The sequence below is a fragment of the Vitis vinifera genome, chromosome 8 (genome assembly GCF_030704535.1).
Source record: "Vitis vinifera cultivar Pinot Noir 40024 chromosome 8, ASM3070453v1".
Taxonomy (NCBI): domain Eukaryota; kingdom Viridiplantae; phylum Streptophyta; class Magnoliopsida; order Vitales; family Vitaceae; genus Vitis; species Vitis vinifera.
This window is the reverse complement of record NC_081812.1, coordinates 10330480-10356056: the sequence shown is the minus strand read 5'-3', so window position 1 is coordinate 10356056 and position 25577 is coordinate 10330480. Positions and strand designations below refer to the sequence as shown.

At 32.3% G+C, this 25577-nt stretch overlaps 2 protein-coding genes across 2 annotated transcripts; both read left to right on the top strand.

Moving 5' to 3' along the window:
* The first annotated feature begins 13322 nt into the window (after positions 1–13322).
* On the top strand, positions 13323–14288 carry LOC132252574 (lectin-domain containing receptor kinase VI.3-like). The gene has a single exon (XM_059739347.1). The coding sequence runs from the start codon at positions 13323–13325 to the stop codon at positions 14286–14288; it is 966 nt and encodes a 321-aa protein (XP_059595330.1).
* An 836-nt stretch (positions 14289–15124) lies between these two features.
* On the top strand, positions 15125–17829 carry LOC132254200 (uncharacterized). Its single transcript, XM_059739346.1, has 2 exons — positions 15125–15890; positions 17720–17829. The coding sequence occupies exons 1-2, from the start codon at positions 15125–15127 to the stop codon at positions 17827–17829; spliced, it is 876 nt and encodes a 291-aa protein (XP_059595329.1).
* The last annotated feature ends 7748 nt before the right edge of the window (positions 17830–25577 follow it).

The following is a 25577-nucleotide window of genomic DNA, read 5'->3' as shown; positions in this document are numbered from 1 at the left end:
TTTAATGGGGATTTTTATTCTTAACTTTATACATGAAATGGATTTAGATTTAGAGGAAGTACTATTTATATGTCCCCTTAAGTTGTCAGTGAGAGGGAAATTTTTGTTTTGCGTTGATTCTCGTTCTCTTCAATTGGTGATGGGGAACAAGGGTGTAGTTCAAGGTAATGTTGTCATGTCAAGAAACTGGGGTTGTAATCAAGGACTCCCAGTCTATGGCTCTCTTCGTGTTCCGGGTACCAAGGTTTGAAAAATCGGTTTTTACCATTGAAATATTGGCGAAAAATTGAGGTGGTGGTTGAAACAAAATTGGCCACCGATGATCGGTTAGGAGAAAATTTGGCAAAATATAAAAAAAAAATCGAAGCAAAAAATTGGCCGTGGGGGCGACGTGTGCGTAGGCAAAGGCGGGTCTCAAAAAACGTCGATAAATCGACAAAAAATCGATGATTATTTGAATTATTTATTTATTTATTTAGTTTGTTAATCCATTTTTAATTATTTATTTTTAATTTTTAATTTATTTTTAATTTATATTATCATTTTATTTTATATTATCCTTTTATTTTTAATTACTTTTCATATTTATCTCATTAATCCTATTTTTAAAAATTACTATCATTTCACTCTTAATTTTTTTTATTTATCTCTTTAATTTTATGTAATTTTAAATGTTTTTATTTTAAAATATTAAAAATTTAATTTTACTCAAAATTTGCTACAATATAAAAAAAATTTAATGAAGTCCTAATATTTTATAAATTAAAATTAATTTGATAAGATAAATTATTATTAATTTTAATTATTTAAATAAATTAATGTTAATAGAAAAAATTGTCATCACAGATTTGCAATAAAATTTTCAAAATTAAATCTCAAATAAATTATTTTATATAAATCAATTTAATTTTTTATTTAAAATGTAATAAAATATGTTTTAGTAAAAGTATTTTTAAAATTTTAAAATAAATGAATATAAATATATCAAAGGAAATTAAACTATTTTTTATTTATAAAAAATTGAGAAATATTATGTTTAATCATACTTATGTGAATTACACTTACAAAATAACTTTAACATGTATATTCTCACTTATTTTTATCATTTTTTTTGGAATTTTTTCAAGCATTTCCATAAATTTTGAATATTTTTTTTATAATCGATATTTTTATCAAAACATCCATTGTTCACCGATATTTCAAATCTTGTCTAAGTAGTTAGTCCTTGTCTTTTCCCCATTATCCTTTGAAAGTTAATTTTTCTTTTATCGTGTAGGATTGACAGAATGAGGGCAGAGGATTGATTGGTTGTCTCCATCTAGTTTGGAAAATATTGTTTTGTATTGGGCCAGAAGGGAAGACGGTATAGCTTCCTAGTAACTCCTTCTCGTCTTAAAATGCTTATGGATAACCCTCGCCTGTTCCATGTCCAACAAATTCTCAACTAATATCCTCGCTAGATAGATATGATGCCCGTCTTCGTAAAGTTGGAAAGATGATTATCATAAAAATTATTTATATCATTTTATATATTTATATATTATTTTATTTAAAGGAGATAGTTTATTGTTAAACTATAAATCTTTGGGAGAATCCTGTTTTGGGTCCAGTTGGGCCCAAAAATTAACATTTGATCCATATATCATGCATATTTAAGCCCAATACCCAAACAAAGTATGAAAATTAAGATGAAGGATATTATTTTTCATTAATTTCTAAAATACCCTTAACCCTTAAATAGGCACAAGTGAGTGTAAATTTCAATTTTTTTTGTGTTTTTTTTTCTTTTTTCTATTCCCTATTAAATATTACTCATTTCTAACTTCTTTTTTTTCCTTCCAATCTATATTTCTATTTTATATCAAATAAAAAGCAATAACATTTTTTTGTTTTTCATTTTTAAAGATATTGAATCTTTTTGCTCTTATTATAAGTAATGATAAAAATTTTGGGATTTTTTATCTTTTTGTATTTATCTTTTAGTTTAATTTTCATTTTTTATTTTAAATTTATATTAATCTTTCATTTATATTTTTCTATTATTTTTTATATTTTCTACATTAACCATATTTAAAAAAATTTAAAAATTGATTATCACTTCACTTTATTATATATATATCCTTTTAGCTTTTTAAAAACTTAAAAAGATAAATTTATTGAAAAAAAATAACTAAGATATGAAGTTCTAATATTATATTAATAATTTTTCTTATGCAGATAAACTAATGCAAAGTATTTTGACTCACAACAAGAATATTGTCAATACAATTTTTAGTTAAACTTTATAAATTAAATTTCAAATAAAATATATTATATAAAATTTTATCTAAAAATTATTGAAAGTGGTATTTAATTTTTTTTTATTGACTTTCAAACTTATCTAATTTTTTACTTGAAAGGTAATAGAACATGTTTTAAAAAAAATAGTTTTTCATTTTTAAATAAATGAGTATAAATATATTAAAAGAATTAAAGATAATCTTAGTAAAAATTTTGATAAATATGATTATAATTTTAAATATGATTCTTTATTTCAAACTTATATTATTTCTCATATATATTAAATAATTTTTAAACACCTCATAAAATATTAGTATTATTTGTTTCTTCTAACTTGTACATTAGGTATCATCAAATATTATATTTTTTCAAATTTATAGAACATATAATAAATACTTTTTAAATATCTCATAAAATATTATTAATTTTTTTTTTCTAACTTGCAAATTAGATACATGGTGTTTATTATTTCGAAAATAATGTAAACATTCACATGCATATATATATATATATATATATATATATATATATATATATATATATATATATATATATATATATATATATATATATAATATTAATAAAAAAGACAATATTTTTAATACTAATTTACCAACCTTCCAATAATTTTGAAAGTGTAAATAGAGTAATTGACCAAATTAAAGTCTTCAAAATATTCAAAATTTCTCAATTTCAAAATTACCTAATTGCTCTCCACACTAATCCTAAATATTTTTTAATAAAGATTTAAATATTTAAAATCATTAAAATAAATATTTTCTTATTAAAGCAATTTTTTCAAAGTAATAAGATAAAAATCATGAAATCTTCAAAACTATAATTACAACAAATATTTTTAATTTAAAAACTAATTTCGTAATTTAAATTAATGATTTAAAAAAATGTTATAAAAATAATTTTTGTTTATTTTTAATTCCATTTAAATATGATTTTTTTAATCTCTATTAATAACAATGAAATTATGTTTATAAAGGCAAAATAGTAAAAATATATATTTCATTTAGTTTACTTATAATGAACAATTCAAACATGATTGATTTTAATTTTATTTCCTATGTGTTAATTTTTGTAGGGAATGTCTTAATGACATAGTTTGGTAAAAAAAGAAAAAAAGAACTATCAATAATTGTCTTAACGTCAAATTCAAGTTGTTTAAAAATTGTACAAAACCTATTAGGAGCCTTGTACATCATTGTACACTTAACACATTTCCCTTGTACAGTTAGTATAATACCCTTGTATAATGACACAAATTTCATATTTCTCATAAGTTATAGGTTCATGTAGGTGTATTAATCATATTTTTAATGGTTTGGTTAAGAAAATTGTGGATGACTTATGATCAATTTTTTTCCCCCAAATATCATTATTGGGGAAAATATTAGAATTTCGATGGGAGAGTTAAATAAAATGCATGACATAGGCGTACAATCATTGGGTGACAAAGAAAATAAAAAAGTGGTTTAGAATTGATTAAAATAATTTACAAAGGGTAATCTTGTACACCTTTGTACAATTAGTACATTTCCTTTGTACAGTTAGTTTAATACCCTTGTACAATGTCACAAATTTCATATATCTCCTAATTTATGTGTCCATGTCCACGTATGAGTGTTTAACCATATTTCCAATGGTTTAGTTGAGAAGACGGTGGATGACTTAATTTCAAAATTTTTTTCCACAAATATAATTATTGGAGAAAGTATTGGAATTTCCATACGAGAATTAAATAAAATGCATGACATATATAAACAATCCGTGAGTGATAAGAAAAATAAAGGAATGACTTATAATCTATTATAATATTTTATAAATGATAGCCTTGTATGCCTTTGTACACTTAGTACATACAGTTACTGTAATACAATTGTACAGTGGCGTAATAAATGAATAAATAATTTTTTTTTTCATATAAAAAAAAAGTACTAAATAAGGTTTTCAATTTTCATTTATAAAAATAGTTTTCATTTTTTAATTAAACGTATTTTCAAAAAGAGACAATATAGAAAATACAAATTATTTTTAAAAATAAAAAAATAAAAAATAAAAACTAGAAAAATATTTTAAAACCAAACTCAAATCTGATCTATATAATTTTTAGTTACTTGTTTTCATCTAAAATAAGTAAATATACCTTTCAACCCTTTTATATAAGAAAAATTCAATCTCTACTATGTATTGATATAATCCACTTCTAAAATTAGGTCATATGAAAACATTTTAATTGAGTACTTAAAATAAAAACTCTTTATCCATCCTCTTTATTTCTTTTTCTTTTTCTTATTTTAATAAATTTTCAATTAATTCAAATCATTAAAAAAAATTCTTAATAAACAAATTTGTAACATTTCATATAACTTATTATTAAATTTCATGTTCAAAAAGCTATTAAAATAAGGAAAGAAGAAGATTAAAAAAAAAATTAAACTTTTTATTTTATAATAGTAAAAAAAAACTTTAAAATACTTTTTAGTATAAAAAAATTAAAATAGTGAATACATTTATTTTAATTGGTATTTTAATCATTAAATTATTTACTTCTAAAATGTAAAAGATAAAAATAAATGTAAAAGATAATTTTTATTTATTTAAATTAATATTTTTTTTAGAAAGTATTTTCCAAAATAGTCTTTGAATCATTAATATAATTTTTGTTTATTTACAATTTAAAAATAAAAAATAATGTTAAATTTTCAATTATTTATAAAAGAGTTTAAAAAAATAATGAAAAATCCAAAAATTGTTAAATAAGAAAGAATAGTGGTAAGTAATAGAATAAAGACAAAAATGAGTCAAGTGGATATTTTTGTCAATTACTATCTCATATCCTTATCATCAATTATGGGTGGTTGGAGGACCTTATCTTAAATATGAACCCTATATGGGTTGAAAACATAATTGTTCCTAAATCTTTCTAGGAAAACTTCTAAATTTATTTTAAATTAATGTTTGAAAATTAATTTTAGTAATAAGTAATAATTTTTATCACATTTCTTCTTTTCGTATCATTGTCATTTCAAATTTAATGACTTTTTTTATAAATATTTTAATGATTATAAGGAAAAATTAATTATTTTCAAAATCTTTCTAGTAATTAATGATTATAAGGAATTGAATTAATTATTTTAGATAGAGAAAAGTTTAACATCTTTTATAGACTAGTAAGAAATTAAGGAAAAAAATAAATCATAATGAAATATTAATATACAACTTTTCATAAACCACCCAATATGATATAGATGGGGAAAACATTATTAAATTATATTGTATTATTATTAATGAACTCTTTAACTCTCCAAATAAATCCATATCCTCCCTAAAATATGTGTAGACATAAAAAAAATTAGTGGATTAAATTACCACTAATTTGGTCTTTAAAAAGAATAAATTAAAAAAAAAATATAAGTTTCCCTAATCTCCAATTATAAAAAGGATAAAAATAATAATAAGAAAATTATTATTATTATCTTGTTGCTAAAACTTTCCAGAGAAGAAAATTTGTTAAAATTAAGTAACTAAATCTCTTGAATTAAGCAATTAAAATTTGGGAATTTGAAATTCAAATTCCTTATCTTCACCTATAAATAGAGGTGTCCTCCATCAAGAAGAGAAGATTCAGTCTAGAAAAATCTAGAAAAACAAATCCTAAGGAGAAAATTAAAAGGTAACTTTGTACGGGAAAAAAAGGGGACAAAAGAAAGAACTTCATCAAATCTCCCTGCAAGTTCGATAAATGACAAAAGAACTGTTACACGCGTTCTTCGCCATTCAACAAGGTCATTCGGGAATAAGGCACTTGTGGCCCTCGATTAATCTTCGAAATCAAGAAAACGTCATGGCAAAATAATTAGAGGGAAAATATGGAAAATATTCTTTCGGAACGAGTATTATATTTTAGATTGTACCCATAATATTTTAATTTCAATAAATATTTTGTTTGTATTATTTTCCTATTTTGTTTTGCTAATATTGTAGGACTAAAATTTACAAATTTGTAGGTACACTATGTTTTATACATAATGCACATAATCGTAAGTCTCTTTATCTACATTCACATTCAATCCACCATCTTTGAATTTATGTATCAAAGAACACATTATATATGTGAATCTATTTAATGGACTTTTCAATTAATTCACATGCTTTGAATATTTACTCTAAATATGAATAATAAGTGCATTAGCACGTATTTAAATTATATAATTAAAAAGATAAAAATGTTCAATTCAGTATTTAAATCTTAAAATTTTCAAAATCACTCTTTTTCATTAAATTCAAGTTCTCCTCTTTGAGTTTATTTTTGTTTATACATGAGAACATCATCCATTATTCTTTTTCATTTAATAAATTTTAATATATATATATATATATATTAAAAAGAATAAATATATTAAAAATTATATAAAAGTTATATGTTGTCTTCTATAATTCATGTAAAACAATTTTTTTAATGATATATGTAATTGAAAATAAAGAAAAAATATATAAAAAATTTAAACTTGTATTTATATGAACATTATATTCTATTTAAATAGTGAGTGGTAATACTTATTTGCAATTTTTTTAATGATATATGTAATGATAATTTAAAATAATTCAATGACAAGTTATAAATAAAATAGTGAAAATTGAATACTTTTATGGTATTAAATAAACGAGGGGTATTTTACGAAGGAAAAGAAGTGCAAAATATTTTTACTTTTATAAACAAAGTCAATATAAGTTATTATTATGGTGGGAGAAATAAAAGATATTTTCATTACCCAATGAATTTTTATTTAATATAAACGGAAATTAATTTTTTTTAAAGGAACTTTTTAGATAAAAATGTTTTACAATTTTTTTTAAAAAAAATTTGATTGAGTAAAACTTAGAACCAAATGAAAGGAGAAAAAAATATTAACATAAAAGAAAAAGAAAACATGTCTATCTTCATCATTAAATTATTTAAAACTAAAAAAGAAAAAGTTAAAATCTTCTTGTAGAATTTATTTTTATCTTAAAATTATCACTAAGTAAACAAAAAATAAAAAAATAGAATCTTCTTTTACAATTTAACATATTAATACCTTAATAGATTTTGAATTAAAATAATTTATTTAATACAAGTAGAAAATTGTGAATTATTATAAATAAATTTTGACTTAAAAAAATTATTTCAAGTAATAAAAATTTTGGATGATTATAAAAATAAATTAATGAACTCTTTTCTACTTGTATCATTAGATGGGGAAAACATTATTAATTATATTGTATTATTATTAATGAACTCTTTAACTCTCCAAATCAATCCATATCCTCCCTAAAGTATGTTTTACACATAATGCACATAATCTTAAGTCTCTTTATCTACATTCACATTCAATCGATCATCTTTGAATTTATGTTTCAAAGAACACATTATATATCTAAATCTATTTAATGGACTTTTCAATTAATTCACATGCTTTGAATATTTACTCTAAATATGAATAATAAGTGCCTTAGCATGTATTTAAATTATATAATTAAAAAGATAAAAATGTTCAATTCAGTATTTAAATCTTAAAATATTCAAAATCACTCTTTTTCATTAAATTCGAGTTCTCCTCTTTGAGTTTATTTTTGTTTATACACGAGAACATCATCCATTATTCCTTTTCATTTAATAAATTAATGCATGAGTTTCAATGTTTATCTAATATAATAAATTTAAAAAAAAAACTTTTTAAAAAATTATTACAAAAAATTTATATGACTATCAAAGAAAATATACAAGTAGGATGTAAATAAGAGATTAATAAATGATGAAATCAACATCAGAACACCATCCACGACCCACATGCATGAATGTATACTACCACTGGTCAATAAAAAAAATTCAACTCCATAGAAGAACCATCCAATCCAAGAAAATCAATGAATACGAATAATGGTAAAAGTGACCCACATCCCATTCATACCACCACCCAACAATCAATCAAACAAACTGCTACCTAACGTGAAGAATTTGAAGAAAAATATGAAGAATTTGAAAACAAAATATGGAGGAACACCTCAATTCATTCTGTGATACCTTCCTTTACAATGAATGAAAGCATAAATAAATAGCCTAACGTGAAGAATTTGAAGAAAAATATGAAGAATTTGAAAACAAAATATGGAGGAACACCTCAATTCATTCTGTGATACCTTCCTTTACAATGAATGAAAGCATAAATAAATAGCCTACGGATATGAGACAATTCCGGAATGGAATTTCCGAAAGTGAATAAACTCTTACATGGGAAGTGAATAAACTACTCTTACATGGAAAGTGAATAAACTACCTTGCTAGAATTACTCCTAAATATATAAACTACTCTTACATGGAAAGTGAATAAACTACCTTGCTAGAATTACTCCTAAATCAATTATAATAAAGGTTGTACATTACACTAATTAGGGAAGTAAACAGAGGATGCTGGCTTGATTTCCAACACTCCCCCTCAAGCCGCGTTGTAGATGTTGATCATTCCAAGTTTTTCTGTCAGATCTTCGAAGTTAACTCGAGCAAGAGCTTTTGTGAGAATGTCAGCCGTTTGACAGTTTGTCGGAGTGTAGCTGACTTTGAAAACTCCTTCTTCAATATTTTCCTTGATAAAGTGTCGATCTATCTCCACGTGCTTAGTTCGATCATGATGAACTGGATTCTTAGCGATACTGATGGCAGCTTGATTGTCGCAGTATAACACCATGGGATGCTTCAATGGAACCCGTAATTCTTCTAACAGCCTGTTCAACCAGATTCCCTCGCAGATACCTTGTGCCATAGCACGAAATTCTGCCTCAGCACTGCTACGGGCTACCACTGACTGTTTCTTGCTTCGCCATGTAACCAAGTTCCCCCAGACAAATGAACAATAGCCTGAAGTTGATCTCCGATCAGTCACTGAACCTGCCCAATCTGCATCTGAAAAAAATCTCAATCTCTTTATTTGTTGTTCTTTGAAAGAAGAGACCCTTTCCCGGTGTCATCTTGAGGTATCTCAATATTCTGATCACAGCAGTCATGTGTTTTTCGGTTGGATTATTCATGAATTGACTTACCACACTAACGGAGAAGCCGATGTCTGGCCTTGTATGAGAAAGATAGATGAGTTTCCCCACAAGACGTTGATATCTTCCTTTATCAACTAGCGCACTTCCATCACTTTCTTCCAGTTTGACAGTTGTATCCATAGGTGTTTCTGCCGGCTTGCATCCTAGCATTCCTGTTTCATTCAATAAGTCCAGAACGTATTTGCGTTGTGAGACTGCTATACCTTTCTTTGACCTAGCAATCTCCATTCCGAGAAAGTACTTGAGGTATCCAAGATCCTTGATCTCAAATTCCTTTGTCAGTAATTTTTTAAGTAAGTCAATTTTCTCTTCATGATCACCTGTCAAAATTATGTCGTCCACATATACAATGATAATTGCCAGTTTCCCTTCTGGGAAGTGTTTCACAAATAATGTGTGATCGGATTGACATTGAACGAATCCGTACCCTTTCACTACCTTAGTGAACCGTTCAAACCAGGCCCTGGGAGATTGTTTGGGACCATACAAGGATTTTCGGAGTCTGCAAACCTTGTTGAAATTTGATGTCATCTCAAGTCCAGCAGGAATGTCCATGTAAACTTCTTCCTCTAAGTCACCATTGAGGAAGACATTCTTCACATCAAGTTGGTGAAGCGACCAATCGAGATTAGCTGCCAAGGATAAAAGTACACGAACAGTATTGAGCTTGGCAACTGGAGCAAAAGTTTCTTGATAGTCAATGCCATAAGATTGGGTGAATCCTTTGGCAACCAACCGAGCCTTATACCTGTCCACATTACCATCTGCCTTGTACTTTACTGTGAAAATCCACTTACACCCAACTGGTTTCTTACCTCTTGGGAGGTCAGTAATTTCCCACGTACCATTCTTTTCCAGCGCTCGAACTTCCTCATCGACTGCCGCCTTCCACTTAGGATACTTGAAAGCTTCCTGAATATTCTAAGGAACTTGTATCTCTGTGATGCTAGAAGTGAATGCACGAAATGTAGGTGATAGCTTATCATAAGAAATAAAATTTCCAATGGGATGCTGAGTGCATGATCTAACTCCTTTCCTCTAAGCTATGGGCATATTAAGAATATCATTTTCTAACTCGGAATCAATAGTACCATCAGGAGCGTTGTTACCTGGAAGTTTGCTTGGATTAGGACCCGGTTCTGCCTCATGGGTTTGTTGAGAAAGTGCTCTTTTCTCCGTTTCCTCTTGGATGTGCTCCTTATCCCACAAGTCAACAATGGACTCGGGTTGATTAAATGACTCTGGAGGAATGTGATTTTCAGTGGTGATGGGTGACTCATTGAATGACTCAAGATCCCAAAATTGATATTCCTGAGTTGAATTCTCCCCCTGAATATCGTTTTTGGGATAGTAAGGTTGGGTTTCAAAAAAAGTGACATCCATTGAATTGTAGAATTTTCTTGTGACCGGAGAGTAACACTTATACCCTTTTTGATTTGAAGAATACCCAAGAAAGATGCACTTGAGTGACCTAGGATCAAGTTTACTTCTATGTTGTTGATTGATATGAACAAAGACAGAGCACCCGAAAATTTTGGGTGGGACAGTGGAGATGAGACGAGTAGTTGGAAAGGATTTTAGGAGTGTTTGACAAGGTGTTTGGAATTTTAGTACCCTAGACGGCATCCTATTGATGAGGTAGGCTGCCGTAAGGACAGCTTGCCCCCAGAATAATTTTGGAACATTCATGGAGAACATTAGTGATCTAGCCACCTCTAACAAATGCCTATTTTTCCTTTCAGCGATTCCATTTTGTTGTGGGGTATCAACACATGAACTTAAGTGAACTATCCCTTCTTGTGCTAGAAATTCTCCTAGAATGTAGTTGAAATAATCCTTAGCATTATCAGACTTTAGAATTTGTATTTTTGACTGGAATTGGGTCTGAATCATATTTTTAAAATTTTTGAAAATTTGACTCGTTTCAGATTTTTCTTTCATGAGGAATACCCAAGTTAATCTAGTGTGATCATCTATGAATGAGACAAACCACCTAGTACCAGTTACATTTTTTATTCTTGACGGACCCCAGATATCGCTATGAATCATTGAGAATGGACTAGACTCTTTATAGGGTTGAATGGGAAAATGAGACCGGACTTGCTTTGATAATTGATAGATTTCACACTCAAAGGATTTTGGATTTTTATTAAATAATGAAGGAAATAAATGCTTGAGATACATAACATTTGGATGACCTAAGCGATAGTGCCACAACCTAATTGCACTATCGTTATTTTGACATGAAACCGAAAAAGAATTACTACCAACTGTCATTTGAGGTTGTTCTTGTGGATCGTGGCGCTCCTTAAGGATGTAGAGTCCAGAGCATTCCTCAGCATTGCCAATCGTCTTCCCCGAATCCAAATCCTGAAATTCACAGTGAGTGGAGGAAAAATTAGTAATACACCTCTTTTCCTTAGTGAGTTTACTAATTGACAATAGATTACAGTCCAAGTTAGGAACAAGGAGAACAGAGTTGAGAGTAAGATCCCTTGATAGCACAACTGAACCTGTTCCGGCAACCTTTGATAGTGAACCATCTGCTATTCGGACTGTTAAATTATTTGGACATGAGCTATATGTATCAAAAATTGTCGCATCTCCCGTCATATGATCAGATGCTCCTGAGTCCACTATCCAAGGTTTTTTACGTTTCTTACCAGCAGTGAAGGCACTCAAAAAATTACCTTTGTGAGCCAAGGTTCCGGAACCAATGACCTGGTTGGAAGATGAGCCAGTTTGTGACTGTACTGACAAAAGAGGAGACAGTAGTTTCTGAAGCATCTCCATCTGATGAGAGGATGAAGACGATGAGATGATGATATCAGAAGTAGAGGATGATGAGTTGGTAGCCATTCCAAAGGCTGGACCGTATTTAGGCATAAATTAGAAGAATAGAATTGAGTAAAAAAAACTGACCAAAGATGAAGACGATGAGACAAGATTAAACCTGCTCTGATACCATGAAGAATTTGAAGAAAAATATGAAGAATTTGAAAACAAAATATGGAGGAACACCTCAATTCATTCTGTGATACCTTCCTTTACAATGAATGAAAGCATAAATAAATAGCCTACGGATATGAGACAATTCCGGAATGAAATTTCCCTTACATGGAAAGTGAATAAACTCTTACATGGGAAGTGAATAAACTACTCTTACATGGAAAGTGAATAAACTACTCTTACATGGAAAGTGAATAAACTACTCTTACATGGAAAGTGAATAAACTATCTTGCTAGAATTACTCCTAAATATATAAACTACTCTTACATGGAAAGTGAATAAACTACCTTGCTAGAATTACTCCTAAATCAATTATAATAAAGGCTGTACATTACACTAATTAGGGAAGTAAACAGAGGATGTTGGCTTGATTTCCAACATAACGCTATATGACTTGATCAAACTAAATTTGCTCGATATTCAAATGTGAAAGCAGTTTACAAGTTCAAATTTTTTATTTTTCTTGGGTCAACGTCAATTGCATGCGGAAAAAAACCAATCTATTTATTTTCTAGACTTTCACCCGTGGTTGATTTATCATTCAATTTCGGACACGAAAATAAATTTAAAGTATTTTCACTTAATTTTTGTCTGACTGTTTTTAGTAATTTAAAAAGATATAGAAAATATTTCAGAAACTTTTATATGTACAAGACCTTCAATAGGCGAATCCAAGACAGAAGGCCAAGTAGCTTTGTAGAGGCATTGAATTTGGAAGTTATCGTGATCATGAGGTTGATGTGGTCTCGAGGGCATGATCAGATGGTCAGCAAGTCTAGAGGTTTGAAAGGTTCAAACCTGTATGGCTGTATCAGCACGGCTCTTCTCCTAGTATCGTGGCATTGGGTGGAAATGGAATATGACATGACTGCCTCACTGTCACTCTCGTCGCTCCCAACTCCTAACGCCGTTTAGCGTTTCTTCACAATCAATGCTTCTTGACTTCGACAATTCCACTTCTCCGGTCTTCTCTCTGAAATCTATATCATTATCTTCCTCAACTGGTTCTACTCTTATTCACCCTTCCATGGCCTCCTTTTCTTTAGCTCCTTGCCTTCTCTTCCTCCTTTTCTTCTTTTTCATCGTTAATGGCGCTGCACAATCTCAGTCTTCATCTCTTGATTTTGTGTACAATGGTTTCAATCGCACAGAAACAAACTTCATTCTGAAGGGTGCCACTATTATAAAACCCAGTGGCGCACTTAAGCTCACCAACAGGTCACGTGATGTAATCGGGCATGCATTCTATCCTGACCCAATCAATCTGTTGAACTCTTCCAACAATATTTCTTCATTCAGCACCTCCTTTGTTTTCTCAATCATTCCCTCCGGCTCTGACGGAGGCGGCTACGGCCTCGCATTTTTGTTATCACCATCTACAGACCTACAAGGGGCTGACAGTGGGCATTATCTGGGAATTCTCAACTCCACAAATGATGGTGATGAATCAAACCACATCTTTGCGGTTGAATTCGATACAGTTAACGGACACAATGAAGGCAAAAGCAGTGAAGGTAACCATGTTGGAATCAACATCAATAGCATGGATTCAGTTGCAACAGAACCTGCTTCATATTATGTCAATGATACAGACAAGAAGGAAGAGGTAAATTTGGACAGTGGACATATCCAAGCTTGGATCGACTACGCGGATGGTGTTGTGAATGTCACAATCGCTCCATTATCGATTCCGGACAAACCAATGAAACCACTCATGTCTAAAGGAATCGAGCTATCTAGGGTTGTCACGAACAGTATGTATGTTGGTTTTTCTGCATCCACGGGAGAAGAGAGGAGCTCTCATTACATATTGGGATGGAGTTTTTGCATCAATGGAACAGCTCGTCCGCTCAATCTTTCTATGCTCCCAGCGCCACCAATCTTTTTAAGGTTTTAATTGCGGCTTTAGCTGTGATCCTTTTGGTGTTCGGAGCAACGGTTGATTCGACGTGTTGTATAAAAGTGTTAGAAGTTTGTTTTTTGGACTGCCATGTTATGTTTTAATTTTTCAAAGTTTGAATAAAACTGAGTCTTTGTTAGTTCCTATTCTTGAGGAGATTTGAGTCCACTTTCATAAATTGTGGATCATGTACTATCTATTTTGAATTTGATATTTTTTTTCTATTTTCAGTTATTTCCCAGTTCTATAAATATACGCTGGATGGAGGAAATAAAAGTGACTTCCGCTGATATATTTTCTTTATTTTCTATTGTGTCTTCTTTCCTTAGCTTGTCTTAAAACACCAACAATTGGTATCAGAGCTTTATATTCTTTAAGGGATTGTGAGTGAAAAAAATTGTGAGTTGAGAGTTGAGGGCCACCAAAACACCACGTATTCCACCAAAATTTCAAGCATGGAAGGAGACTCAAGTTTCTCAGCAATGGCACCTCCAATCTTCAATGGTGATAATTACACCATATGGGTTGTGCGGATGGAAGCCTACCTAGATGTTGTAGATCTATGGGAGGCTGTTGAAGATTACTATGACGTTCCTCCGCTATTAGACAACCCAACGATGGCTCAAGTCAAGAATCACGAGGAAAGGAAAACCAGAAAGTCTAAGGCAAAAGCTTGCCTACTTGCAGCAGTTTCAGCTACAATCTTCACCCAAATTATGTCTTTGAAATCAGCCAAAGCCATATGGAGTTATCTCAAATTTGAATATGAAGGAGATGATCGAATTAAAGGCATGAAAGTGCTGAATCTAATCAGAGATTTCGAGTTGTAGAAGATGAAAGAGTCAGAAACCATCAAGGAGTACTCTGAAAGGCTTTTAAGCATAGCCAACAGAGTAAGATTGCTTGGTTCGGAGTTTAAAGACTCTCGTATTGTTGAAAAAATTCTGGTTACTCTTCCTGAAAGATTTGAAGCTACCCTAACCACTTTGGAAAATACCAAAGACTTGTCCAAAATCACGTTGGCAGAGTTGTTGAACTCTTTGCAGGTGCAAGAACAACGAATAGCTATGAGACAAGAAGCAACTGTAGAGGAAGCCTTGCCCGCCAAACATGAAGATGGTTGGAGAAACAAAAAGAAGAAAAATAGAAAGCACCAGCAAGCAAATGGAGAAGCTGCAGCGCACAGGAGCAACAAAAACAAAGCTAGAAGTTCCAAGGGAAAGTACCCACCTTGTAAGCATTGTGATAGAACTGGCCACTCACCGTTCAAGTGCTGGAAAAGGCCAGATGATAAGTGTAACAAGTGCAATCACCTTGGACATGAAGCTATCATTTGCAAGAACCAAAACCAGCAGCAAGACGCAGATGCCCAAATCGCTAATGAAGATGAAAATGATCATCTCTTTGTTGCAACTTGTTTTTCAGGTAGCATTTCAAGCAATAGCTGGTTGATTGTCAATGGATGCACCAATCACATGACTCATGACAAGGAACTTTTCAAAGAATTGAAGCCTACAAGAATTGCAAGAGTCCGGATAGGTCACGGTGGTCATATTCCTGCGAAAGGAATTGGAACTGTTGCTATTGCAACCCATTTAGGTACTAAAGTCATTGATGATATGATTTATGTACCTAAAATAGACCAAAACTTGTTAAGTGTTGGTTAGCTACTAGAAAAAGGTTTCAAGGTGTATTTTGAAGATAATTATTGCCTGATCAAGGATGCCTCTGGTCCAGACTTGTTTAAGGTCAAAATGAGAGGAAAAAGTTTCTCATTAGATCCACTTGAGGAAGAACAAATAGCTTTTCCAACAAAAGAAAATATTGTTGAGTTATGGCATAAGTGGCTGGGGTACTTTCATTTTCAAGGGCTTCTCAAAATGAAAAAATCAGAAATGGTGGAAGGCTTACCTAAGTTTGAAGTGATTTCCACAAGCTACCAGACTTGTCAATATGGAAAGCAAAGCAGACTTCCATTCCCAACAGCAACTTGGAGAGCCTCAAATAAGTTGCAGCTGATTCACACCGATGTTGGAGGACCTCAAAGGACACCCTCACTCAAAGGTAGTCGCTATTATATCATTTTTATAGACGATCTGACCAGAATGTGCTGGATATATTTTTTGAAATTCAAATCTGAGGTTGGGAACACTTTCTAGAAGTTCAAAGCAAAAGTGGAGAATGAAAGTGGCTGCAAAATTTAGATTTTAAGATCTGATAATGGCAAGGAATATATTTCATGTCAACTCAATTTATTTTGTGAAGAAGTAGGAATTGAACACCAACTTTCAGCTTCTTATTCTCCAGAGCAAAATGGAGTGAGTGAACGAAGAAATCGATTTATTATGGAGATGGCCAGATGCATGCTGCACGAGAAGAATTTGCTGAAGAAATTTTGGGCAGAGGCTGCAAACACAGCTATATTTTTGCATAATAGACTCTCTACAAAGGCAGTAAAGAATCAAATTCCTTTTGAAGCATGGTATGGGTACAAACCTCCAATGACTTTTCTTAAAGTGTTTGGTTGTCTTTGTTTTACCTATGTTCCTCAGGTTAAACGAGATATACTAGACAAAAAGCTGTTGCAGGAATTTTTATTGGTTATAGTACAGTTTCAAAGGCTTATAAAGTCTTTCAGCCACATACTTATACTATAATTATCAGTAGAGATGTCCACTTCATGGAAAATGAAGAATGGGATTGGGAAGATTCAAAGACAGAGCTTGAAACAAGTTTTTTAGATGAAAGGGAGGATGATCCACCAGTAAGAGGTACTTGATTGCTCTCTGAAATTTATCAGAGATGCAATGTTGCAATTTATGAACCTGCCAACCATGAAGAAGCACTCAAAAAGTCCAAATGGAAGGATGCAATGAAGGAGGAGCTGTTCATGATTGAAAAAAACAAAACCTAGGAGCTTGTTGATAGACCTCAAGAAAGAAAGGTAATTGGGGTAAAATGGGTGTTTAGAACCAAGCTAAATGCTAATGGTTCAGTCAACAAGTATAAAGCAAGGCTTGTAGTTAAAGGATATGCACAAATTTTTGGTGTTGATTATTCTAAAACATTTGCTCCAGTAGCAAGGCTTGACATAATCAGATTACTTCGTGCTATTTCTGCGCAACTTGGCTAGAAAGTGCATCAGATGGATGTTAAATCAGCATTCCTTAATGGAATTCTTCAAGAAGAAATTTATGTTGAGCAACCTGAAGGTTTTGTTGTGGAAGACAAAGAAGACAAAGTCTGTCGACTTCATAAAGCTCTTTATGGCTTAAAACAGGCACCAAGGGCCTGGTATAGTCGAATAGATGATTATTTGCTTGGTCTGGACTTGAAAAAAAGTCTTTCAGAATCCACACTTTATGTTAAGGAAAATAACAATGAAATTCTTGTTGTTTCTCTTTATATGGATGATCTTTTGATTACAGGAAGTAGTGCAAAGCTTATTGATGAGTTCAAGCTGGATATGATGCAAGTTTTTGAAATGACAGATCTTGGTCTAATGACATACTTCCTTGGAATGGAGATCAAGCAATGAAAAGATCAAGTTTTTATTTGCTAGAGAAAATACGCAAATGAGATTCTCAAGAAGTTCAGAATGGAAGATTGCAAAGAAATGAATACTCCCATGAACCAAAAAGAAAAGCTAAGCAAAGATGATGGAGCTGAAAAGGTGGAGGATACATACTTTAGAAGTCTCATTGGCTGTTTGATGTATCTTACAGCAACAAGGCCTGATATATTGTATGCTATAAGTGCTCTATCAAGGTTTATGCATTATGATAGTGAGGTGCATCTAAAGGCAGCAAAAAGAGTTGTGTGGTACATCAAAGGAACTGTCGACTATGGAGTTAAGTTTCAAAAGATTCCAAATATGAAGCTGTTCGGGTATTCTGACAGTGATTGGGGTGGTTCCTTAGATGATATGAAGAGTACTTCAAGGTATTGTTTCAGTCTTGGCTCAGGAAGTTTCTCACGGTGTTCGAAAAAATAGGATATTATGGCTCAATCTACTGCAAAAGCGGAATTTGTAGCAGCAACCGCGACAGTAAATCAAGCATTGTGGCTGAGGAAAAATTTGGTTGATTTGCATATGAAGCAAACACAAGGTATTGAAGTGTTCGTGGACAACCAAAATACAATAGCAATTTCTCACAATCCTGTGTTTCATGGGAAAACCAAGCATTTCAATATCAAACTCTTCTTTTTGAGAGGTGTGCAGAAAGATGGAGACATTAATCTTCGCTACTGCAAAAAGGAAGAGCAACTGGCTGACATATTCACAAAGCCTTTGTTAGTCACTAAGTTTGAGTTTCTCAGAAAAAAGCTTGGAGTTTGCAGTTCCTAAAGCAAGGAGGAGTGTTAGAAGTTTGCTTTTTGGACTACCGCGTTATGTTTTAATTTTTCAAAGTTTGAATAAAACTAAGTCATTGTTAGTTCCTATTCTTTAGGAGATGTGAGTCCACTTTCATAAATTGTGGATCACGTACTATCTGTTTTGAATTTGAGATTTTTTTTCTCTTTTCAGTTATTTCCCAGTTCTATAAATGTACGTTGGATGGAGGAAATAAAAGTGACTTCCGCTGATATATTTTCTTTATTTTCTGTTGTGTCTTCTTTCCTTAGCTTGTCTTAAAACACCAACAAAAAGGAAGACATAGCACGAAGATCTTGAGGATTGGGAGTTGGATTGTCCTCGCAGGTTTAGGTACAAGGATCTTTACACATCCACAAAAGGCTTGGGAATTGGATAGTCGGTGGACTCAAGTTAAGAGCATTTGATGTGGATTAATAGCTCTCATGCCTTGTCTATAACATAATAAATAAAGCCTCGATTCAGGGCTTTTCAGATTTTTGTGTCCTGATTGATATTGAAATCATTTTTCTTTCTTAATTTCCTTATGTGTCAACGAGTGCTTCATATTTAAAAACTTTTGAGACCCATAAAATGACTTATTTGTTAGTGAGGGAAAGGTATACCTGGAGGAGTAGTAGTTCAATTATAAATGCATCTATCTACTAAATTTGACTTGTTTTTATTATCATCATCTATGATATTGGTGTTGAGATATTAGGAATGTTTAGATATCAGGAAAGTTGAGATATTAGGAATGTTAAGATATTAGGAATGTTGAGATATTAGGATATTAGTTGTTCTTTCCTTATATCATTAATTTCTTGTATCATTCTTTCCCATTCTTAGAATGGTGATTACCCTCTATATATACTCTATACATGAACGAATGAAATAATAAAATGAAAAACTACCATTCATCAATTTGAAGATAGTATCAGAGCCATACAATTGAAATCCTGGATATTCTGTCGGTAAGGCCAGTCATTGTCCCTCCTTCGTGATCAAAAGAAAAAAAAGTGAAAAAAATACTATTGTTTTTCAATTTGAAGGTACTTTTAATCCAGGAATTATTTTGACTGAATCAAACTATGACGTTTGGTCACAACTCGTGGAGATGCATATTGCCGAACAGGAAAAACTTTCCTATATTCGAGGTAATACAAATCCCTAAGAGAGTCAAAAGATGGATATGAAAAATGGTATGCTGAGAATCAAAAGGTAAAGAGATGGTTGTTAATGTCCATGAGTCCAGAAATTATGAAGCGTTACTTACGCTTACCCACCGCTCAAGAAATTTGGAGTGCATTATCAAAGGCCTTCTATGATGCAAGTGATGAATTACAAGTTTTCACTTTGAATAAAAAAGCCTTCACTGCCAAACAAAGTGATAGGTCTCTTTCTGAATATTATGGAGAGTTAATTGAAATTTTTTGTGAATTGGATAATTGGGATAAGGTAGTCATGAAAGACCTTGAGGACATTGCAGCATACTGAAAATCCATTGAATGACAACGAGTGCACATCTTTCTTGCTGGATTGGATGGTGACTTTGAGCAAGTTCGAGGAGAGATTCTACGCAAAGATCCTCTTCTGGATTTGGAAGAATGTTATGCATTGATTCGACGAGAGGCAGTGCGTCATGCTAGTATGAAAGTAGAATCTGACAACCTTGACACCTCAGCTATGGTAGTCCGACAACGATCAACCCAAAATTGGCAGGACCAATCCAAGACCAACCATCCTAAGACAAACCCTAATATTGATAAGTCAACCTTCAAATGCACTCACTGCAATAAGACTGGTCATACCAATAGTCGTTGCTTTGAAATTGTGGGATATCTAGACTGGTGGGATCATAATCATGATCAACGGAAGAATGATTCCAAGAAAACCTCGACTGCAGCTGTTGCCGAAATAAAAACAAAGGCTAATGTTGCTGAGAAAGCCTCTGCATTGGTAACCGCTACAAATTATGGTGGTAAGTTTTTAAATACTTCTACACCTGTTATTAATAGTGCATGGATAATTGATTCTAGTGCTACAGATCATGTGACTTTTGATTCTAGACAAGTCTCACCTCTTAGACCTTTCTCACAAAAAATTGTTTCTACAGCCAATGGTAACACAACCACAGTCATTGGGGAAGGATCCTTAGCTCTTACTGATACTTTGAATTTAGATTCTGTTTTAGTTGTTCCATCTTTATATTACAATCTTTTGTCAGTTTCTCAAATCACTACAGCCTTATCTTGTATTGTCATTTTTGGCTTGAATTTTGTGTTTTTAAGGACATCCAAACAAGACAGACGATTGGTTATGGTATTAAGCGGGGAAAACTCTATTACTTGGACTTGCAGTCAAAGGATTCAAATAAGTTGCGACAAGCCTTGATGGCAGATGGACCTGAGGGGGAAAGGAAAAAGTCTAAAATTGGGTTGTGGCATCGACGTCTAGGACATGCTTCATTTGGTTATTTAAAAAAATTGTTTCTTAGTTTGTTTGCAAAAAGTGATATTTCTAGTTTCCGTTGTGATATTTTTGAATTGGCTAAAAGTCATCGTGCTTCATTTTCGTTAATTTTGAATAAAAGTCCGTTTCCTTTTATGGTTATACATTCTGATGTTTGGGGCCCATCCAAAGTCCCAACTTTGAGTGGTTCGCGTTGGTTTGTTACTTTTATTGATGATTGTACTAGAATGACATGGTTATGCTTGATGAAGACCAAAGATGAAGTGAACTTGTTGTTTCAAAAATTTCATAAAATGATTGAAACTCAGTACAATGCAAAGGTTTGGGTTTTGTGTAGCGATAATGGTGGAGAATATCAGAGTTCTGATCTTTAAAATTATTTGGAAGGACATGACATCATTCATCAGATTACTTGTTCCAATACACCCCAACAAAATGGAGTCGCTGAATGAAAAAATCGGCACTTGTTAGAGGTTGTTCGTGCTTCCTTGATAGCAGAAAAAGTATCGATATTTTATTAGGGAGAAGCAATCACATTTGCCACATACTTGATCAATCATGTACTTTCTAGCTCAATTAACTTCCAAACACCTCTCCAAGGTCTTACTAATGTCGCAATTGCCCCAACTGTCCCAAATCTACCTCCTCATGTTTTTGGTTGCGTGGCATTTGTGCATCTACATAACACCAACGCACCAAGTTAACTTCCCGTGCATTGCAATGTGTGCTTGTTGGATATGCATTGCACAAAAAGGGATATCGATGTTACCATTCTCCAACTCGACGAATGTTTATTACAATGGATGTGGTGTTTCATGAAGATTCGATGTATTTTTCATTTGAGTCTAAACTTTAGGGGGGTACCAGAAGGAAATTCAGACTCTCAATTATGATTATCATATCTCTAAGGAGGATGAATCTGGACAATCTGAACTAGTGAACCAGGAAGTGGGTGAGTTGGATATGAGTGGTACAACTTTGGAACCAAGTAGTAATGACCACCCAGAAACTGAAAAAGTGATTGAAGAAGGAAGAGACAGTACAATTGAACCATCACCACCATCTTAATTTGGGTCAGAAGATGTCTTCACTGAAATACCAAACTAATCGTCGTTTGTTGAGGGTGTTCTTAATTTGGAACTTGATCCATTCATGAAACAGTTACCACACCGTTATAATAGAGGTATTCCTAAACCCACATATGAACCTGAATTGTCTACTAAAGTCAAATATCCCATGAGCAACTATGTGTCTAACCATTATTTGTCTGAATTAAATAAGTCATTTGTAAATCAATTATCTACTATAGCTATTCCTAACAGTGTGTAGGAAGCCTTCGTTGATCCAAGGTGGAAAGCAGCCATGAATGAAGAGATGAAATCATTGCAGAAGAATGAAACATGGAAACTCGTAGAACGTCCACTAGGAAAGAAGCCAGTTCGGTGTCGTTGGATCTATACTGTGAAGTACAAAGCAGATGGTAGTATTGAACGATTTAAAGCAAGACTGATAGCAAAAGGGTACACTCAAACTTATGAAATTGATTCCATAGAGACATTTGCATATGTAGTTAAGATCAACACAGTTCGAGTATTACTGTCTTTAGCTGCAAATCTGGATTGGTCATTACAACAGTTCGATGTGAAAAATGTCTTTCTGCATGGCGAGTTATCTAAAGAAGTATATATGGATCTTCCACCAGGATGCATGGTGTTAGAAAAGCAATGTCAAGAGGTGTGCAAATTGAAAAAGTCATTGTATGGGTTGAAGCAATCCCCGAGATCATGGTTTGGAAGGTTCACAAAGTCAATGAGAGCTTTTGGCTATCATCAAAGTAATTTAGATCACACTTTGTTCCTGAAAAAGCAACATGGTAAGATTACGATACTCATCGTATATGTGGATGACATGGTAGTTACAGGAAATGATCCTGAAGAAAGAAAAGCTCTGCAAAATTATCTATCTAGAGAATTCAAAATGAAAGATCTAGGTCACTGAAATACTTTCTTGGGATTGAAGTTTCTCGATCAAGTGAAAGAATTTTTCTGTATCAAAGAAAGTATGCCTTAGATCTTTTATAGGAGACTGGAATGTCGGGATGTCAACCTGTTGATACACCAATAGAAGAAGGTCTGAAATTGTGTGTTGAGCCTAATCAAGTATCAACCGATAAGGGAAGATACCAGAGACTTGTGGGGAGATTAATGTACTTAGTTCATACAAGACCAGATCCTGCTTATGCATTGAGTGTAGTAAGTCAATACATGCATAATCCTGGAGAACAACATATGAATGCAATCATATGTATTTGGAGGTATTTGAAGAATGCTCCTGGGAAGGGAATTTTGTTCACTAAAAATGTTGATCATTAGAGTATAAAAGTATATACTGATGCAAATTAGGCCGGTGCAGTGGATGATAGGCGATCTACATCTAGTTACTTTACTTTTGTAGGTGGTAATCTTGTGACATAGAAAAGTAAGAAGCAGAATATCGTCGCTCGTTCAAGTGCAGAAGTAGAATTTAGGGGTATGGCTCTAGGACTTTGTGAAGCATTATGACTAAGACTCCTCTTATAGGATTTAGGTTACCTATCTAGGCAACCAATCCGATTGTTTTGTGATAATAAAGCCGCATGTGATATTGCTCATAATCCAGTACAACATGATCGTACAAAGTATGTCGAGGTTGACAGATTCTTCATTAAGGAGAAGTTGGATGATAAGATTGTGGAATTGCCTAAGATTCGATCAGAAAATCAATTGACCTATATTCTCACCAAAGTTGCAGTCTCAAGTCGAGTGTTCTCAAAATTTTTAGACAAGTTGGGTATGTGTGACATCTATGCACCAACTTGAGGGGGAGTGTTGAGAAATTAGGAATGTTGAGATATTAGAATATTAGTTGTTCTTTCCTTATATCATTCCTTTCTTGTATCATTCTTTCCCATTCTTAGAATGATGATTACCCTCTATATATACTCTGTACATGAACAAATGGAATAATAAAATGAAAAACTACCATTCATCAATTTGAAGAATTGGGTTGTATCATCAGCATCTTGGGGCCACTGTTTCGTAATTCAAATCCAAAACGAGGAGTTTCTTTTTGGTCATTTTCTCATCAATATTAGATTAAGATTGGTTGTGAAGCAGAGTATTTAAGGTGAAAAATGAAGTAATATTCATGATTTGGGTATCAATCAAAGTGACAAGGATCTTTTTCAAGTTTTATGCACTCATACCATCGTCACTCATGGAATAACAGAAGACTTTTTTGGTTTATAGGTTGATCTTTTGATTAGAAAGATCAATTAAATTATCATTATCATGGATGGATAAGTAGGACTATGATAAACATTCCAATATTTATGGGCTTTTGATGTATTCTAATACTATTTGAGGCAATTTTACTGTTGATTGAAGTTAATAGAATGCAGGCGTAGTGACAGATAAATAAATCATTCTTTTATAGGATCACTTGCATGAAAACTTCTCCCAAATTACCTTCATGACCATCGTCTTTTATTCTAGATTTTATTCCATTGGGTCGCATGCTTCAAATCAGGGAATCTGGGGATGTTAGAGAGGAAAAGGCACCATCTTTTCCATATTTGTCTGGTTGATTCGTTTTTTCACTTTATCCACTGGTTGAGTCATCTATATACTTCATCCATATTTCTTTGGATTTGAATCCAAGATATCCTTAATCCTGGTTCCCAATCAAAGAATCATAGTCAACATACTGAGCTTAAGAGTATTAGGGTTGTTTGATGGAATGATGTAGTGTTGAAAGGAGGCTTAAGCATCATATTTTGGATGATTTGTATGGTGATACATCTTTGTAGTTGTTCATTAATTTTTAGGAAATCCTCTGTGGATGCCTGGGCACTATATTTTTTTTATGATAGATACTTCATTCCTGTCTCTAAAGATGTAACCACAGCAACGCTAGTCAATGAATCAAACAAAATTAGTAATCCAAATACGTGGGTTTAGGGACTCTGATGTGGCACTCTCCAGACCATCCATGCTAACATACATACAAATTTCAACTTGATAGTATGTAGATTCCTTCCCTTGATCACCATTTGCCAGTGTGACATTCATGATTTTGATATCAACCAACTCGATGAGGATCAGATATTTGTTCATGCCTTCTAATTTCTAATTATATGAAACTCCTACTGTCACAAAAATAAGCTGAAGGACGGTTCAGTTGTCACTACCAATTTCTAGTTCAAATATTTAAATTCTCATGAACTATTTTAATACTCTCTATCAATCAAGATGATGGGAAGGAGAAGCACCATTGATGATTCATCTCTATGGTTATCCTTCATTATCATGATAGTGTTGGGCTGATACAAGTTAGACATTTCCATAAGACATCCTTATTCCTCCTGATCCTCAAATACGAAAAACCATAACATCAGTCAATGGTTCAAACCAAAAATATCC